We start from the raw sequence: 17,323 nt of genomic DNA on the forward strand, positions 1-17,323 counted from the left end.
AGGCTTCTTTTGTATACCTGTTTATATCACAGCCCTTGTCACCCCAAATTGTACATTTCAGCTTGCTCTTTCCTGCCCTCTAGACCAGGAGGGAACATGTAAAGTCTGGCTCTTGTTTGAAACCCCAGCATCTGCTGCCTTTTTGTAGGCGCTCGATACACACATGTTTGATAAGGGAGGGAGGGAAAGAACTGATACCTGAAAGGTACCCGATGGTAACTGTTAGATGAACAAATACACCGATAAATGGGCACAGGAATGAAGAAGTGATTTAGCTCTCGGGAGAGACTAAATGAAGGTCTTGACAGCAGGGATGCCCACTAAGGGAAGTTCTGGTAGCTTTTTAGGCAGCCCTTGGAGGGGACACAGAGCCTGGGAGGTCCAGTGCTGTAGGGGCCTGGGTGAGGCTGGCTGCAGACCCCTGGCTTCAATTGCTATGCCATGGGACTGGCAGCCTGGCTGCTGCTCTCCCATGAAGGGAGCCCGGGTGGCTTCGTCTGCAGGCTGTATCCCTGGTCTGGTCTGAGAAGGCTGTCCCTGAGACAGTTACTCAATGGGGAAGGTCTGGACTTTAAAGAGGGATTACCACCTCAACAGCAGTTGAACTGCAAACTCCTGATACAGCAGCTTCCTATTCAAAAACTCCCCGAACAAGTGGAGGAAGCGTTCGGTGAGATAAACCATGAAACACATGAAACCATTAAAGATGTCAATAGAGGCTGAAAAAGAATTTAGGAAGTACTCAAATGCAATCACATTTCGTGGAAAATGACATGCTGGTTTACAGTAGCAAAATGTGGATATGTGGGTAGAATGAAGTGAGAACATGAGGAAACTGGGGACTTGTTAACTTGGAGATAATTTAACGTTAATTTTTAAAGTTTCCTTTTCTTTTTTTTTTTTTGAGATGGAGTCTCGTTTTGTTTCCCAGGCTGGAGTGGCATGATCTCAGCTCACTGCAACATCTGCTCCCAGGTTCAGGCAATTCTCCTGCCTCAGCCTCCCGAGTAGCTGGGATTACCGGTGTGTGCCACCACGTCTAGATAATTTTTGTATTTTTTTAGTAGAGATGGAGTTTGAACTCTTGACCTCATGATCTGCCCGCCTTGGCCTCCCAACGTGCTGGGATTACGGGTGTGAGCCACCGCGCCCAGCCAATTTTTTAAGTTTTCTGCATAATGACAAACAGTTCTAGCTGATTGTTGGCAATGTGCAACACCCGCAGAATATTCAAGATGTGTCCCCTGGCTGGGTGTAGTGGCTCGTGCCTGTAATCCCAGCACTTTGGGAAGCTGAGGCAGGAGGATCTCTTGAGGCCAGGAGTTCAAGGCCAGCCTATTGTGAATAGTGCCACTATATAAGTGTGCAAATATCTCTTCGAGTCTGCTTCCGATGATTTGGAGTCTAGACCCAGAAGTAGATTCACTCACTTTTGACATTGCATTCTCTGAACTTTGGAGAAGACATTTGAGAACTTCTAATTTCCGAATAAACAATAATGATTTAGACCGGCCTGTCAGCATAACAAGACCCCATTGCTACAAAAAATAAAAAAAGTAACGAGGCATGGAGGTTCACCTGGAGTCCCAGCTTACTCAAGAGGCTGAAGCGAGAGGATCTCTTGAGCCAGAGGTCGAGGCTGCAGTGAGCTATGATTGCAACACTGCACTCCAGTCTGGGCTACAAAGCCAACCCCTGTCTCTAAGAAATAATAATATATATTTTTTGAGACAGAGTTTCACTCTTGTTGCCCAGGCTGGAGTGCAATGGCATGATCTGGGCTCACTGCAACCTCTGCCTCCAAGGTTCAAGTGATTCTCCTGCTTCAGCCTCCTGAGTAGCTGGATTACAGGCATGTGTCACCATATCTGGCTAATTTTATGTTTTTAGTAGAGACGGTGTTTCTCCATGTTAGTCAGGCTGGTCTCAAACTCCCGACCTCAGGTGATCCTCGCCTGCCTTGGCCTCCCAAAGTACTAGGATTACAGGCATGAGCCACCACACCTGGCCAATAATAATTTTTTAAAAAGATGTTTCTCTCCACTAAGAGAGGCCAAGCAGCTGAGAGCAGTGGTCTGCTGTCTGTGGCCTGGGGCTGGGTCTGACATCCCAGAATTACTGAGGCCTGGTGACCACAGAGTTGTGGCCTCCTGACTGGAGCTCCAGGGCTGGCCCAGCAGAAAGATCTTGCCTGAAACAGCCCTTTGTCTTCACCTTGAAGCTTGAACTTGCAGTTTAAATCCGGGCTTCCTGTCACCAGACTTGTTTTTTTTTATGAGGGAAACAATCTTTCCAGCACCCGGGCTGGACGAGCAGGCAAAGCAGCCTAACAGTACTGTTCTGTGGCATTCTCATCTTATGCAAAACCTCCTGAAATAAATCAGTCATTCTGCAAGCGGGAGGAGGCGGGGGCCAGAAGTGGAGGGAGAAGGTGGGGGGCCAGGGGATGGGACTCCCTGCCAAAGAGAAGAAATGCCCCAGCCGGCCCAGCCAAGCTTCCCTCCCTCCATCCAGCTACCCCGCTCCCGCCATCAATGGGACACCCCAGAGGCCCCCAATGGCCTCCCCATCACTTTGGCTGCCACCAGAGGGCGGCACACCTGGGCTTCAATCTGTATGGCAGCTTCAGCAGGCGGGTCTCCCGACACCCGAACTGGAACTCACTGCCATACCTCCAGGGTGCCTCTGTCTGCTCAAAGGTCATATCTGGGGGAAATGCAAATTTGATGTTTCTTCTGAAATGTGACCTCTACAAGGACAAGAGGGGCCTCTATGAGTATGACCAGCTCAGGAACCAGGGGCTTTGCAGGCATACCCTGGCTCTCACAAGCCTCATGATGCTGAACTTGAGGGGGAGGAGATGGGAGGAGGGAGAAGGAAGGAAGGAGGTATAAATGGGGGAAAGAGGGAAGAAAGGAGGAAAGAGAGAGAGAGAGGAGAGGAGGAGAGGGAGGGAGGGAGGAGGAAGGAAGAAGGAATATAAGAAACTGAAGAAAGAAGGGAGGGAGGAAGAAAGAAGGAAAAGAAAGAGGGAGAAAGGAGGGAAGGAAGAAGAAAGGCAAGAAAAAAGAAAGAAGAAAACCAAGGAGCTATGACTTCTGTATGCAAAGTCCAGTTCTACAAGTACATGCTTTATTTTAACTTTAATTTTTAAAATTTAACCATTACTTCCTTTTCGTGTAGAAGTAATTCAAAGTTTCCAGTGAAATTCTGAATTTCTCTGCAGAGAGAACGCGTGCCGTTCCAAGTGTCAAGGGTTAGAAATGAGAATTTGGAGTCTTGCGTCCTGGAAAGTTTTGATAAGCAAATACGGCTTTGCTCCTGTGCTCTCTTCATTGGCTGTTTCTTCACCGCCAGATTTTGACACAAATAATCAGATTGAAAATCAGGGAGGGGAACAGAAGAGGAAAAACACACAGAGAGACAGAGAAAAAAAGGAGAAGTATCTATTTGTGCAAAGAGTCACACGGTTGACAGAGTGGGGACCAGTCCCGGGGAGAGGCTTTGCAGTTCCCACGTCGGGAGGCTCCGGCAGAACCCAGGTGAGGGACAGCTCCGGCAGGTGAGTGCTGGAGGATGCGTTTGTACACTTTTCTTTTGAAATGTACCTGTGCACAGCAGGTGGTTTCACAGCAGGCTCCTGCTGAAGGAAGGGTGGAGGGTGAGGTGGGCTGGAAAAGCTCTGGACGGCCAGGAACCAAGGGGGAAATGGGGTGAGGACCGCAGCCTCATCTGAGGCACTCTGCTAGGAACTGCGCCTTTGCTGGCTGACCAGAAACACTTTTCAAAACTTGATTTTAGACTGACAGATGTCGCCTTGGGGTACAAAGTCATACCCACACCCAGCTGTCCCGGGGGCTTGGGCGGTGCTCAGGGCGACACACTTCCAAGTGCCTGAGTTGCGTCCCCCTCAGAGACAGTCCCAGACTGTGGGGACTTCACTACATTTCCTAGGGACCCCCTTTTTTTGAGACAGAGTCTCCCTCCGTTGCCCAGGCTAGAGCACAGTGGCTCGATCTTGGCTCACTGAAACCTCTGACTCCTGAGTTCAAGTGATTCTCCTGCCTCAGCCCTCTGAGTACCTGGAATTACAGGCATGTGCCACCATACCTGGTTAATTTTTGTATTTTTAGTAGACGTGGGTTTTCACCATGCTGGCCAGGCTGGTCTCAAACTCTTGACCTGAAATGATCCACTCGCCTCAGCCTCCCAAAGTGTTGGAATCACAGGCATTAGCCATTGCCAGTTCCCGGGACACTTTGAGCCAATTCCTGGGACACTTTGAGAGGCAGGCACTCTCTCTTTCAGAGCCTACTAAGGGGAGACGACGACAGGGCTGCCCCCTCCGGTACACTGCTGGGGCCCCAGGAACAATAGAACCCATCCTGGTGAGATAGTTTCAGCTCTCCTCTCCCTGAGACTGTTGTTAGCCCTTTCTGCCTATTTTTGGAGGAGAAACAAGTGTGAGTGTTAAGGCACCTGGGGAGAGACATTCCCTCTGAAACAGGACTTGTGAAGAGGAGGTCTGCAAATTGCCGTGGATATGTGCCTGTGTCCATTTTTCTGGGGAGAAAGTCCACAGCTTTCATGAGTACTTAGGGAGCAAATTCAGTTACAATCCATGGCTATGGGTCTCGTAGATATTAGAAGCTAGCTGAGCTGCACCTGACCGCCTGGGCAACAGGTAGAATATTTCTTCCAAGTCTGGCAAAATGGCAAGTTACTTATCCTCTGAAGTATTGCAGAAGGAATTCTTTGGACAAGAAAATGCGTAATTCTCCTTGCTCTTTCTGTCAGACTGTGGTCTTCCTAAAGAAAGTTCTTGGGGGACACTGGAACGCTTTACCTGGTTTAGGCTTGATTAATGGAGTCACTCAAAACCAGTGCAGACCACCTCCCCAAGGCTTTTAGGAGGGCAAGGTCAGAATCTTATTGGACAGTACAAGGATTTTCAAAGGCTCCAGGACCAGATAGCTACAGATCACCCAAGGAAAACAGCCCGATCAAATGGGGCTCTCCACTGCCTGTGCCACAACATCCAGCATCTTGGTAGGAACAACAGCAAACGCTCCCCATCCTGAGTTCAGAGGGAGGCTTTTTTTGTGTTCCCTTCCAGGAATTCAAGTCAACAGGAGCTGCTTTAGTCTATATTGTGATAAAATACACATAACATAACATTTGTCATTTTAGCTGTTTTCTTTTCTTTTTTTTTTTTTTTTTTGAGACAGTTTTGCTCTGTCGCCCAGGCTGGAGTGCAATGGTGCAATCTCAGCTCACCACAACCTCCACCTCCTGGGTTCAAGCGATTCTCCTGCCTCGGCCTCTCAAGTAGCTGGGATTATAGGCATGTGCCACCACGCCCGGCTAATTTTGTATTTTTAGTAGAGATGGGGTTTCTCCCTGTTGTTCAGGCTGGTCTCGAACTCCCAACCTCAGGTGATCTGCCCGCTTCGGCCTCCCAAAAGTGCTGGGATTACAGTCGTGAGCCACCGCGCCCAGCCTATTTTAGCTATTTTCAAGTGTACTGTTGAGTGGTATTAAGTACATTCACATTGTTTTGCAGCCACCACCGCCACCCATCACAGAATGGTTTCGTCTTGTAAAGTGGAAACTTCATACCAATCACACAGTGGCTTCCATTCCCTTCGCCTTGCCCCAGCGACCTCTGTCTGTTTCTGTCTCTATGAAATTGCCTATTTTAGGAACTCATATAAGGAATCACATAGTATTTGTCCTTTCGTGGCTGGCTTATTTCACTTAGCACAAATCCTCGAGGTCCATCCATGTTGTAGTATGTGCCAGCATTTCCTTTCTTTTTAAGGCCAAATAACGTTTAATTGTCTGGCTAGTCCGAATTCTTTTTTCTTTTTTTTTTGAGATGGAGTCTCACTCTGTTACCCAGGCTGGAGCGCAATGGCATGATCTTAGCTCACTGCAACCTCTGCCTCCCAGGTTCAAGCGATTCTCCTACCTCAGCGTCCCGAGTATCTGGGACTACAGGCTACCTGCCTGGTTTTTGTATTTTTAGTAGAGACGGGGTTTTGCCATGTTGGCCAGGCTGGTCTCGAACTCCTGACCTCAGGTGATCTGCCCACCTCAGCCTCCCAAAGTGTTGGGATTACAGGCGTGAGGCACTGCACCCGGCCATAGACCACATGTTGTTTGGGCATTCATCTGCCATGAACACCTGGGTTGCTTCCACATTTTGCCTATTGTGAATAGTGCTGCCATAAACGTGAGTATGCAAATATCTTTGAGTCTCCACTTCCAATGATTTTGGGTCTATACCCAGAAGTAGATTCACTCACTTTTGACTGCTTTCTCTGAGCTTTGGAGGAGACATTTGAGAACTCCTTCTAAATTTCAAATAAAAATAATGACTTAGACCAGTTTGGACAACATGGCGAAACCCCTTCTCTACAAAAAATGCAAAAATTAGCCGGGTGTGGTGGCGTATGCCTGCAGTCCCAGTTACTTGAGAGGCTGAGATGGGAGGATCGTTTGAGCCTGGGAGGTGAAGGTTACAGTGAGCCAAGATCACACCACTGCATTCCAGCCTGGGTGACAGAGTGAGACCTTGTCTCAAAATGATGATGATGATGATGATGATGGTGATGAGGATTACTTTCTGCTGGGGCCCCTGGGCCTGACCTGGGCTCATTTCCCTCCCACTCCTACATGTTGTTTTCCTCTTGAGTCTTATTTTATTTTATTTTTTGGGGGACAGAGTCTTGCTTTGTCACCCAGGCTAGTGTGCAGTGGCTCCATCTCAGCTCACCGCAACCTCCGCCTCCCGGGTTCAAGTGATTCTCCTGCCTCAGCCTCTCAAGTAGCTGGGATTACAGGTGCCTATGTTTTGTATTTTTGGTAGAGACAGGGTTTCACCATGTTGGACAGGCTGGTCTCGAACTCCTGACTGCAGGTGATCCTCCTTGCAGTGGTCTATACCCAGAAGTAGATTATACCCAGACTTGGCCTCCCACAGTGCTGGGATTACAGAAATGAGCCACCGTGCCCGGGCTCCCTTGAGTGTTTAAACATAAAGGAAGTCAAAAGGGTCCTCTCTAGCTGACCCTGAGAACCAGCTGAGTCTTACCCAACCCTCCCAAAAGGGGAACCCGAGCGACAAGTCTTTTAGTCAAGGTGGTTCAATCTCTCACTGAAGGTCAACGAATTCTACACGGGATTTTGGAGCAAAAGGGAAGTTTAGAATCTCTTAGCCCAACCGTCCTGTTGAGAGATAGGAAAACCAAGCCCCAGGTTGGTGGCTGATGTGGTCACAAGTTCTAGGACCCCAAATCAGACTCCACTCCTTGGGAGACAAGAGGAGCCTCATTACAGGGACGTCACAGGCCTGTTGACCCGAGTGCAACTGGAAGTTGGGGTGCGGGCTCCCCAGGGTGTGGGGTCACTTCTCTTTAAGAAGCACTAGCTGAGATTCTGACTCAGGGTCGGGGGACTCTATCAGGACTGGGGGTGATGAAGCGATGTTAACTGTGGGCCTCTTTCCGGAGGTCCGATACCATCGAGGCCTCTGTTTTATGAAGAAATCCTGAGTTTCTTTCATAATCTCTGCTCTTAGCTCTTTCTCAGAACGGAGTTGGTGTGAATCAAAACCAAGCGGTTGTTCATTAACTGCAGTATAGGTGATTGGTTCCTGTTTTTTCTTTAAAAAAAAAAAAAACCACTCTCCTAGCAGGGGCCAAAAGGAAGTTCGCTGGGTGCATTTGGCCCCGCTGTGAGCCGGAGGGCTTGGCCGTGGCGTTTGCTGTATCACTGTCACTTGCCAGGTTCAGGGAGAACATAATGGGGGTGAGGCAAGAAAGGGGTTGTGGGGCTCAGGGGAGGTCACTAGAAAAGGCACGGGAATCACTTTCCTGCGGCTGGAGAATCCCAGCAGCCAGCCCCCGCTTACACCATGCCTAAGTGGAAATTGCTTGGCCAGGACTCATTAGCACTAGAAAGTGTCCTTATTGTGGGGTCCCGGGCTGGAGTCAGTTGACCTGGGGTCTCCATGGACCCTGAGCTGAAGGGAAGACCAATACTTCCTAAAGGGAAGTCTGTTCCCGGCCTGGCCCCACTGAGACTCTTCAGGAGCCACAGGGGTCTTTTAGGAGCCTGGAAAAGACCTGGGGGTCAGAGACTTTCTCCCCTCTTGCCCCAGCACCCTGCATTTCTCTCTGTGCTGCAGGCTGTGTTCGCTGGGTGCTCTGAGGACCTCTGACGGCACTGGGCGGCACAGTGGCTTGAGAGTGAAATCCTTAACAGGCCAGGAGCCCTGGGCTTGAGTCACTTTCCTGTCTATACCTCAGTTTTCCCATCTGCAACCTGGGAAGACACTGTTTGACACAGGCACACCGGGGAGCTTCAAACTCCTGTTTTCATCCTTAGCACATCCGCTCCATTCCCTCTGCAGAGAGACAGCCGTGCCGGGCACTGCCCAGCGCTTACTACCCATGCTGCACCGAGTAACTGCCCACCTCCTGGGTTGAAAGTCAAGGGCATGGAGACCTGGGGGCCAGATAGACAGACCCCAGTCCTGCTCACTCTGCCCCGGGGCCCTGAGTCCTCCAGACTTCAACTCCTCCTTTACAAAATGGGACAGCAGTGGGACTCGGCATCACAACCATGGTCAGGGTTAAAGGTGTGATAAGCAAGGCAGGCTAAGCAGCCCCTGCCACAAGCGTTGGCCAGTGCCTCTTATCACAGAGACCTCAGCGAGTACCTTTGGTTCTAGTTGATTTCCTCATAAATGTTATGTGTAAAAACGACCATCTTTTGATATTTTGATGGGCAAACCATGGCCCTCACAGGCCCCCTGAAAACAAAGTGCAAACCCCCAGCCCTTCCCCTGCTCATGGGGTCCCCTCTTCTCCACCCAGGGTCTGGCCTCCCCAGGGGCTTTCCTGAAGCAAAGAAGAATTAGAAGCGGGCAGGAAGGTGGGTGTGGGGAGCCCTGGTGAGGGAGGGGGAGGAGGCAGGAGGAGGAAGATGTGTCCCTGGGAGATAAGGCCGTGGGCTGCCCCCAGCCCGAGCCTGTGTTCAGAAGGCTGAGAATCTGACCGCGGGAAGGGACCCCAGAGGCCTTCAAGGTCCTTTTTCCTAATTTTAGAGCTTAGAGAGTACAGGGCCTTGAGTGTGCCCCTGGATTCCGGGGGGCTGCTGCAGCCCCTGGCGCAGGGCTCACCCTGTCCTTTGAATGCACCTGCAGCAGGCGGGGTGCTGGGATGCAGGGGGCACGTGCTGAGCACCTCCCATACTTGCTCCTGATGGATAAAGGTCCTTTCTCGCTCCCTGAGATCCCATGGGTTTGGATGGGATCCCCATTTAGCAGATATGAACACTGAGGCTCAGCAATGAGCCTTACAGCCGGGAAGGGCTGGGCCTGAGCCTGGGCCCCCTGTGTGAAGTCCCCACAGTTCAAACTCTTGATGCCCCAGGATCTGGGGCAGGGGGAAGCAGGCCTGGGCACAGTCAGGCCCCTCTTCTGCCTGGCTCTGGGTCATCCACTTGGGGAAGGGGTGAGTCCCTGGCCCTTTTCCAAGCTGCATTCTCTAATCTCCCACCTCCCACCCTGTTCCCTGGCTGAGGCCTTATCACCCAGGCCCTCACTGCTGTTCTGAAGCAGCTGGAATCCCTTTCCCGCCTTCTCTGGGCCCTATCAGCCCTGCAGCCTTGCATGGCGGCTGGCCCAAGGGATTGGGGTCTGATTCCTCCAAGGCCTCAGGCATGGGCCTGGCATTGGCCAGGGTACAGCATGGGGGCAGAAAAGATAGAGAACCACCAGAAGATGTTCTCAGGAGCCCCCAGGAGAGCCTCACAGGCTGAGTGCAGGGATGTGAACCATTCTGGGTGCCAGGCGGGGCTGTCAGCTCCGTGGGCTCTGCAGGGGAAGCCAGAAGTCCTGGGGTGGTCAGGATGGTCCAGCCCTGCCACTTCCCGGCCCTGCCTGGGATGGTCCCTTGACCGATGAGGTCCTTGGTTTCTTCCCCCACTCCCTGATCGGTGGGGTGAGTGGTGATGCTGGGCTGGGCTGCCCACAGAAGCTGGGGGATGTTCGCCTCTTCTCCTGTGTCCATGAAACCTCAGGCCTCCAGGTGCAGTGGAGTGGTGGGTCCTCTCAGGTCTTGAGTCCCCCTACCCCACTCCCCAGAGACAGAAGGCCCCCATCTCTCTAGGGACCAGACTCTGGGCGCAGCCCTGCTCTGGCAGCAGTGGCTCACAGCTTGCAGGAGCGCATGGATTGGCAATGTCCTCTTGCTCGCTGCAGCCTCTCTGCCAGGGCCCCCTGTGATGGACACTGAGCAACTGTGATGCACTCGTCAGCACTACAAGCCTGGACGTCCTTTCTTACAGCAAAGGGAATAGGCCCAGAGGGGTTAAGTGTCTGTCCCAAATTGCACAGCAAGTGAGCTGAGATTCTAACTCATGAACTCGGATTCCAAAACCTAAGCCCACCTGTTTCTATGGCCTCTGAAGGTGAATCTCACTGGGACCCATATGTAGCTTTCTAGAAGTGGGGCTACCATGTGTCACAGAGGGAGACCCCGCCCCTGCCTTTCCTTTTCTGCTCCAGTGCAACCCCGAGCATGTCAATGGGAGCAGGCTAGTCACAGGGTTTTCTAGGGGGTGATGCATTCGCTCTCTGGTGAAGGAGCAGTGAGGGGAGTTAGGATTTGTAGCTGCCGTAACAAAACGACACAAACGGGTGGCTTAAAAATGACACACATGGCCGGGCGCGGTGGCTCAAGCCTGTAATCTCAGCACTTTGGGAGGCCGAGGCGGGTGGATCACGAGGTCGGCAGATCGAGACCAACCTGGTCAACATGGTGAAACCCCGTCTCTACTTAAAATTACAAAAAATTAGCTGGGCACAGTGGCGTGTGCCTGTAATCCCTGCTACTCAGGAGGCTGAGGCAGGAGAATTGCCTGAACCCAGGGGGCGGAGGTTGCGGTGAGCCGAGATCGTGCCATTGCACTCCAGCCTGGGTAACAAGAGCGAAACTCCGTCTCAAAAAAAAAAAAAAAAAAAAAAAAAAAAAAAAAATGACACACATGTATTCTTTCACGGTTCTGGGGTCTAGAAATCCAAAATCGAGGTGTCAGCAAAGTGGGTGTTTTCTGAAGACTCCAACCCACTGTTCATGTGCCTCTCCCAATTCTGGTGGCTCTGAGCCCTGCCTGGCACTCTCCGGCTGATAGAAGCATCACTCTCTGAGTCTGCTGTCACATGGCATTGTCCCTGGCTGTCTGTGTCTCTTGGTGCAAATTGCCTCCTCCTCCTCCCCCTCCTTCTCCTCCTCCTCCTCCTCCTTCTCCTTCTCCTCCTCCTCCTCCTCTTTTTTTTTTTCTCCTTTTTCTTTTTCTTCTTCTTTTTTGATACAGAGTTTTACTCTTGTTGCCCAGGCTGGAATACAGTGGAGTGGTCTTGGCTCACTACAACCTCCACCTCCTGGGTTCAAGCGATTCTTCTGCCTCAGCCTCCCAAATAGCTGGGATTGTAGACATGCATCACCACGCCAGGCTAGTATTTGTATTTTTAGTAGAAACAGGGTTTCATCATGTTGCCCGGGCTGGTCTTGAACTCCCTACCTCAGCTGATCCACCTGCCTTGGCCTCCGGAAGTCCCTCTTATTATAAGGACACTAGTCATACTGAATTCAGGGCCCATCCTAACCCGGAATGACCTCATCATAGCTTGATGACATCTGCAAAAAGACACTATTTCTAATAAGGTCACATTCACAGGTTCTGGGTGGACATGAACTTTGGGGGGCACTATTCAACCGGGTATAGCTGGTGTTCAATCTCTATACCCGGTTGAGGTTCTGAGATATGGAGGGTGTTGTTCTCTTGTCCTTCCCCACTGCTCCCATCCCTCCCCCTTCCAGGTGTGAGGCGCACACTGAAAATGCCACGCTCCTTCCTAGTGAAGAGCAAGAAGGCTCACACCTACCACCAGCCCCGTGCGCAGGAGGATGAACCACTCTGGCCTCCTGCCCTTACCCCAGGTGAGTCAGAGCCCAGCTGGCCCCTGTTGCACCCACGGGGGCTCTCTGCTCTGCGTGATGGGAGTGCAGTGGCATCCCTCCTGCAGCAGCCTCTTCTTTCAGGTCTGGAAGCAGGAATGCAGTAAATGTGGGTTGCAGATGAAAGGATGCCCTCATCCCTTCTGCCCTGCTGGGAGATGAAAGCCTTAGGTTGGAGCTAGTGCTCAGTTACTGACACGTGGGGCCTCACTGGAGGCCCAATCTAGGGATAGAGTCTGGTTACTCAGAAAAGCGAACTGGTCTAAAGTCTTCCCCACAGTCTCCTCCTGTTCTTCCTGCCCCGCTGCCCTGGGCAGAGCCCCAGAGTGTGAGTGACCAGAGGCAGCGGCAAGTAGGTCTGTCTCTGGGCCTCCTCCTCCTAGGAAGAGAGTGCCCTCCTTGCTCCTCTGGGCTTCCCAGAAGCTTCAACTATTGATGCCGATGGTCCTATCTCCCCACAGCAGCCAGAGACCAGGCCCTCATCAACAGCCCTGTCCTCAGCACCCTATTCCCAAGCCAGTGCCTAGACTGGACCAGCCTCAAACGAGAGCCGGAGCTGGAGCAGGACCAGAACTTGGCCAGGATGGTCCCAGCACCAGGTACCCAGCTGCAACCCCCAGTCATTCCCTAGGGAGTGCCACAGGGAGGAAGGAGGAAGGAACCCTTGCAGCAGGTCCCTTGGGGCCCTAGAGTCAGGAAGAGCCCATGAGGTCACTGGATGCAGCCCAGGCTCTGTGGCTTCTGCTTGGACCTCCCAGACAGGGAGCTAATCCCCAGATGTGAGCTTAGGTGGGGGAAGAGGTCAGAAGGAGCAGCTGGGCCGGTCCATGCAGGACTGAGGTGGGCACTCCAGAGTGAGGGTGGTGGTGTTTCTGGGCTGGAAAAGCTGAGGAGCCACAGTGAGGACACAGACACCCCCAACGATAAGTATTTGGGTTGACACCCTAAAACCCATTACATGAAGTCATGAAGCGGGGGGAGTGGACAGTGGTGTGGAGTGGGTGCCCTGTGTTTATTTTATTTCATTTTATTTTTTGAGACAAGGTCTCTCTGTTGCCCAGGCTGGAGTGCAGTGGTGCAATCTCAGTTCGCTGCAACCTCCACCTCCCGGGTTTAAGCGATTCTCCCACCTCAGCCTCCCTAGTAGCTGAGATTATAGGCATGCGCCACCACACCCAGCTAATTTTTGTGTATTTTTGGTAGAGACAGGGTTTCACCATGTTAGGCTGGTCTCAAACTCCGACCTCAAGTGATCCACCTGCCTCAGCCTCCCAAAATGCTGGAATTGCAGGTGTGAGCCACTGCGCCCAGCCCCCTGTGTTTAAATGAGTAACCAGGCATGTGTCCCTATTTCCACAGAGGGCCCTATTGTGCTGTCCCGACCACAGGATGGGGACTCTCCACTGTCTGACTCACCCCCGTTCTACAAGCCCAGCTTCTCCTGGGACACCCTGGCCTCAACCTATGGCCACAGCTACCGGCAGGCCCCCTCCACCATGCAGTCAGCCTTCTTGGAGCACTCTGTCAGCCTGTACGGCAGCCCTCTGGTGCCCAGCACGGAGCCCCCCTTGGACTTCAGCCTCCGCTACTCCCCGGGCATGGACGTGTACCACTGTGTAAAGTGCAACAAGGTGGGCAGCAGGGGTGTGGGTGGGCACATGGCCCGCTCTCTGCACCTGCTCTCCAGTGCACTGGCAGCTCTGGGCGTTCCCTGTGCTGTGAATGTTGGGACTCTGGTGGGATTAAGAATTCAAAACGTTCGTCCTCATCACCAATCATGGAGCTCTGACCATGTTCCTGGCCCTGTACAAAGCAATTGACAGGCATGAGTGCCAGGAGGCAGTGAAGAACTAAGGTTCAGAGAAGTTAGGTCATTTCCACGATCAGACAGCAAGTAGGTATCAGGACCAGCACTCAAACTCGGCTCTGGCACTCCCAGCTCTTAACCACTAGGCTATTCAGCCTTTAGGTGAGGCAAGGAGGAGTTCCAGATTCCCTCTCTCACATCCAACTTTGCAGATGGGAGACTGAGCCACAGAGAGAGAAAAGGACCTCCCCAGAAAACACAGCAAACAAGCAGCAGAGCCAGCAGTCCAGTGCCTCTTCCCCTGTGCACCCAGCCTTGGCTGGAGCTGGGCAGGGAAGAGACCACGGGACCCCAGGCCTGTCCCCCTCTCTGCAGCCCCCAGTGGCCTCACACGCTGCCCCTGTTCCCAGGTGTTCTCCACCCCTCACGGGCTCGAAGTGCATGTGCGACGCTCCCATAGTGGGACCCGGCCCTTCGCCTGTGACATCTGTGGCAAAACCTTCGGCCACGCCGTGAGCCTGGAGCAGCACACGCACGTTCACTCCCAGGTGGGCACCTGGCCCAGCGCAGGACTCCCAGCCCCCTTCTCTGTGCTTCCCCAGGGAGCCTGAGGGCTGCAGCTGGGTCCCTCTCCCTGCCCCTACGAGTGACAAGAATTGGGGGAGGTCCCCTAGAACCCACCTCCCTGAGTCTGGGCCCCCAACACCTGCCCTTAACAGACTTCAGACTCTTAACTAAACCTCTGTGCAGACCACAACCATCCCTGCCTCAAGGAACTCACTCTGGGTTAATGGTCATGAAATGTGAACCCCTAAAAAACCTCTTAGATCAGTCAGTCCATCAGTCAATCAACAAACATTCATTGAGGTTTATTTTGAGCGGGATACTGTGAAAATTACAAATAAAAATCCCACAGGAGGCCAAAGAGGCTCCAAGCCCCAGTTCCTCCTGAGAGGCATAGATGAGGGGTCCCTGGTCCTGGCCCTCCAGGCCCTGTTCTCGAGGCGCCCCCAACGGACTGTCCTGTTCCACAGGGCATCCCGGCCGGGTCCTGTCCTGCGCCTGCCCCTGACCCCCCGGGGCCTCGTTTCCTCCGGCAGGAGCGCAGCTTCGAGTGCCGCATGTGTGGCAAGGCCTTCAAGCGCTCGTCTACACTGTCCACCCACCTGCTCATCCACTCAGACACGCGGCCCTACCCCTGCCAGTTCTGCGGCAAGCGCTTCCACCAGAAGTCAGACATGAAGAAGCACACCTACATCCACACGGGTGAGTGAACCTCACCCGGCCAGCCGGAGTCCCCTTGGGTGGAGCACCCGCACCTTTCACTGAGAAATGCATCGAAGGCCCCGGTGTGAGGTTGTGGGTGGGGTCTAGTTACAAAGCCGAGGGCCACTGCTGTTGGAGAGCTGGCTGCCTGTGCTACTTAAGTGCACTTAATGCCTGGAAAAAATACAGGCGGAAACAGCAAAATCTCAACACTGGTGATCTCATGGCAGAAGTGAGACTAGCAGGTGAATTGCTAATTCATTCATTCACTCATTCACTCACTCACTTGGTCATTCATTTATTCACTCATTTGCTCATTCATTTGTCCACTCATTTGCTCATTCATTGTTCACTCACTCATTCGCTCATTCATTTGTTCATTCGCTCATTCATTTGTTCACTCATTCATTCTTTTGTTCACTCATTTGCTCATTCATTTGTTCACTCAATTCCCTCATTCATTTGCTCATTTCTTTGTTCACTCATTTGCTCATTCATTTGTTCACTCATTCATTCATGTGTTCACTCATTTGCTCATTCATTTGTTCACTCACTCATTCGCTCATTCATTTGTTCATTCGCTCATTCATTTGTTCACTCATTCATTTGTTCACTCATTTGCTCATTTATTTGTTCACTCAGTTCCCTCATTCATTTGCTCATTTCTTTGTTCACTCATTTGCTCATTCATTTGTTCACTCATTCATTCATGTGTTCACTCATTTGCTCGTTCATTTGTTACTCACTCACTCTCTCATTTGCTCATTCATTTGTTCACCCACTCATTCATTTGTTCACTCATTCGTTCATTCATTTGCTTATTCATTCCCTTCTCGATATTAGCTGAGTGCCTCTTTTGTGCCAGGTGTACCAGGCTTGGGGATGTGTTGATAAGCAAGATGACTCGGCCACTGCCCCTAACCACCCTATAATCCAGTAGGGGTGGGAGGAGGGTCCGAGTTGTATCTTTGCTTCTCTCTCTTTTCTGATTATTTTCTAAAGTGAATGTGAGTTGGCCATGAGAGAAAACAGAGAGAGGTATTGGTAAATGAACCTGGGGGTGGGACTGGGGAGCGGCAGGCCTGGTGAGGAAGCCCTGACCCCACCCTTGCTGTGCCGTGCTGCCCTCCCTGCAGGTGAGAAGCCGCACAAGTGCCAGGTATGTGGGAAAGCCTTCAGCCAGAGCTCCAACCTCATCACCCACAGCCGCAAGCACACGGGCTTCAAGCCCTTCAGTTGTGAGCTGTGTGCCAAGGGTTTCCAGCGCAAGGTGGACCTGAGGCGGCACCGCGAGAGCCAGCACAATCTCAAGTGAGGCTGTGCCAGCTCCCAGCTCCTGGCCAGCCTGCCCTGCAATCCTGTCACCTGGAAGCCAGCCTTACATGCCCAGATCTTTGGTCTCCTGGAGATGGGACTGGACGGGAGTCTTCCAGCTTGTTTTGAGACTCACCAAATTGCTGTGTGACCTTGGGCAAGTCACTTTCCTTCTCTGGATCAACATTTCTCCTGCTGCCAAGTGTGGGAGCCTGCCTGGGTCTTTCTGAACACAAGTTGTTTCCAGGTGTGCTCAGGTGCCTTCCTCTAGCACAGCACAGAAAGCTAAAATACCCGCAGGGAGACAGGAATGCCGAGAGTAGACCAGAGCTGGGACCCACGGAGAGGCCTGCTGCCCACTGAGCTGGGACTGGTCACGCTGGATTTTAGTGGACCTCTTTCTGGCTGCAACAGGTAGAGAGTCAGAGCTGCCTCCCACCCCAGTCAGAGGCCTGGCACCCCCTCTACTTCGGCCAGATGTGCTGACTGTCCCCTACTTCTGACCAGCACTCAGCTGGCCACTGGGGATTCCAGTTCTACAGCCAGGCCATGAGGCTGGAGAAATTGGCAGTTACTGCTGTTGAAAGCCTGTTCTCTTAATTGCTGTCAATAAAATTAAAGACACAGATTTGCTGCCATGTGACCAGCATTTATTAAGTGCCTGCGAGGTCCAGGGTGACTGCACGAGGCTTTGTCCTGAGGCCTTTGTCCCTCAATAGCCTGAGCTATTGGGGGAGTCTTGAGGAGCAGAGAAGGCTATGGAGGTGATCACAGGCATGTCGTGGAGACCTGTACTCGGCCCCCATGTGCACAGACCCACTGACGAGCCGGTAGCAAGCATAAGGGGCCTGTGCGACAAGACCACAGGGGTGGGCAAGGCCACTGCAGCTGGGGCAGTATCTGCTTC

General features: G+C 52.2%; 1 protein-coding gene across 1 annotated transcript; it reads left to right on the forward strand.

Moving 5' to 3' along the window:
* The first annotated feature begins 3,436 nt into the window (after positions 1-3,436).
* Positions 3,437-17,044, forward strand: GFI1B (growth factor independent 1B transcriptional repressor). Its single transcript, XM_035261639.3, has 7 exons — positions 3,437-3,542; positions 11,892-12,011; positions 12,491-12,628; positions 13,389-13,660; positions 14,247-14,384; positions 14,937-15,102; positions 16,239-17,044. The coding sequence occupies exons 2-7, from the start codon at positions 11,912-11,914 to the stop codon at positions 16,415-16,417; spliced, it is 993 nt and encodes a 330-aa protein (XP_035117530.1). The 5' UTR covers positions 3,437-3,542; positions 11,892-11,911; the 3' UTR covers positions 16,418-17,044.
* The last annotated feature ends 279 nt before the right edge of the window (positions 17,045-17,323 follow it).

Source organism: Callithrix jacchus, chromosome 1 (assembly GCF_049354715.1).
Source record: "Callithrix jacchus isolate 240 chromosome 1, calJac240_pri, whole genome shotgun sequence".
In the NCBI taxonomy this organism is placed as follows: Eukaryota; Metazoa; Chordata; class Mammalia; order Primates; family Cebidae; genus Callithrix; species Callithrix jacchus.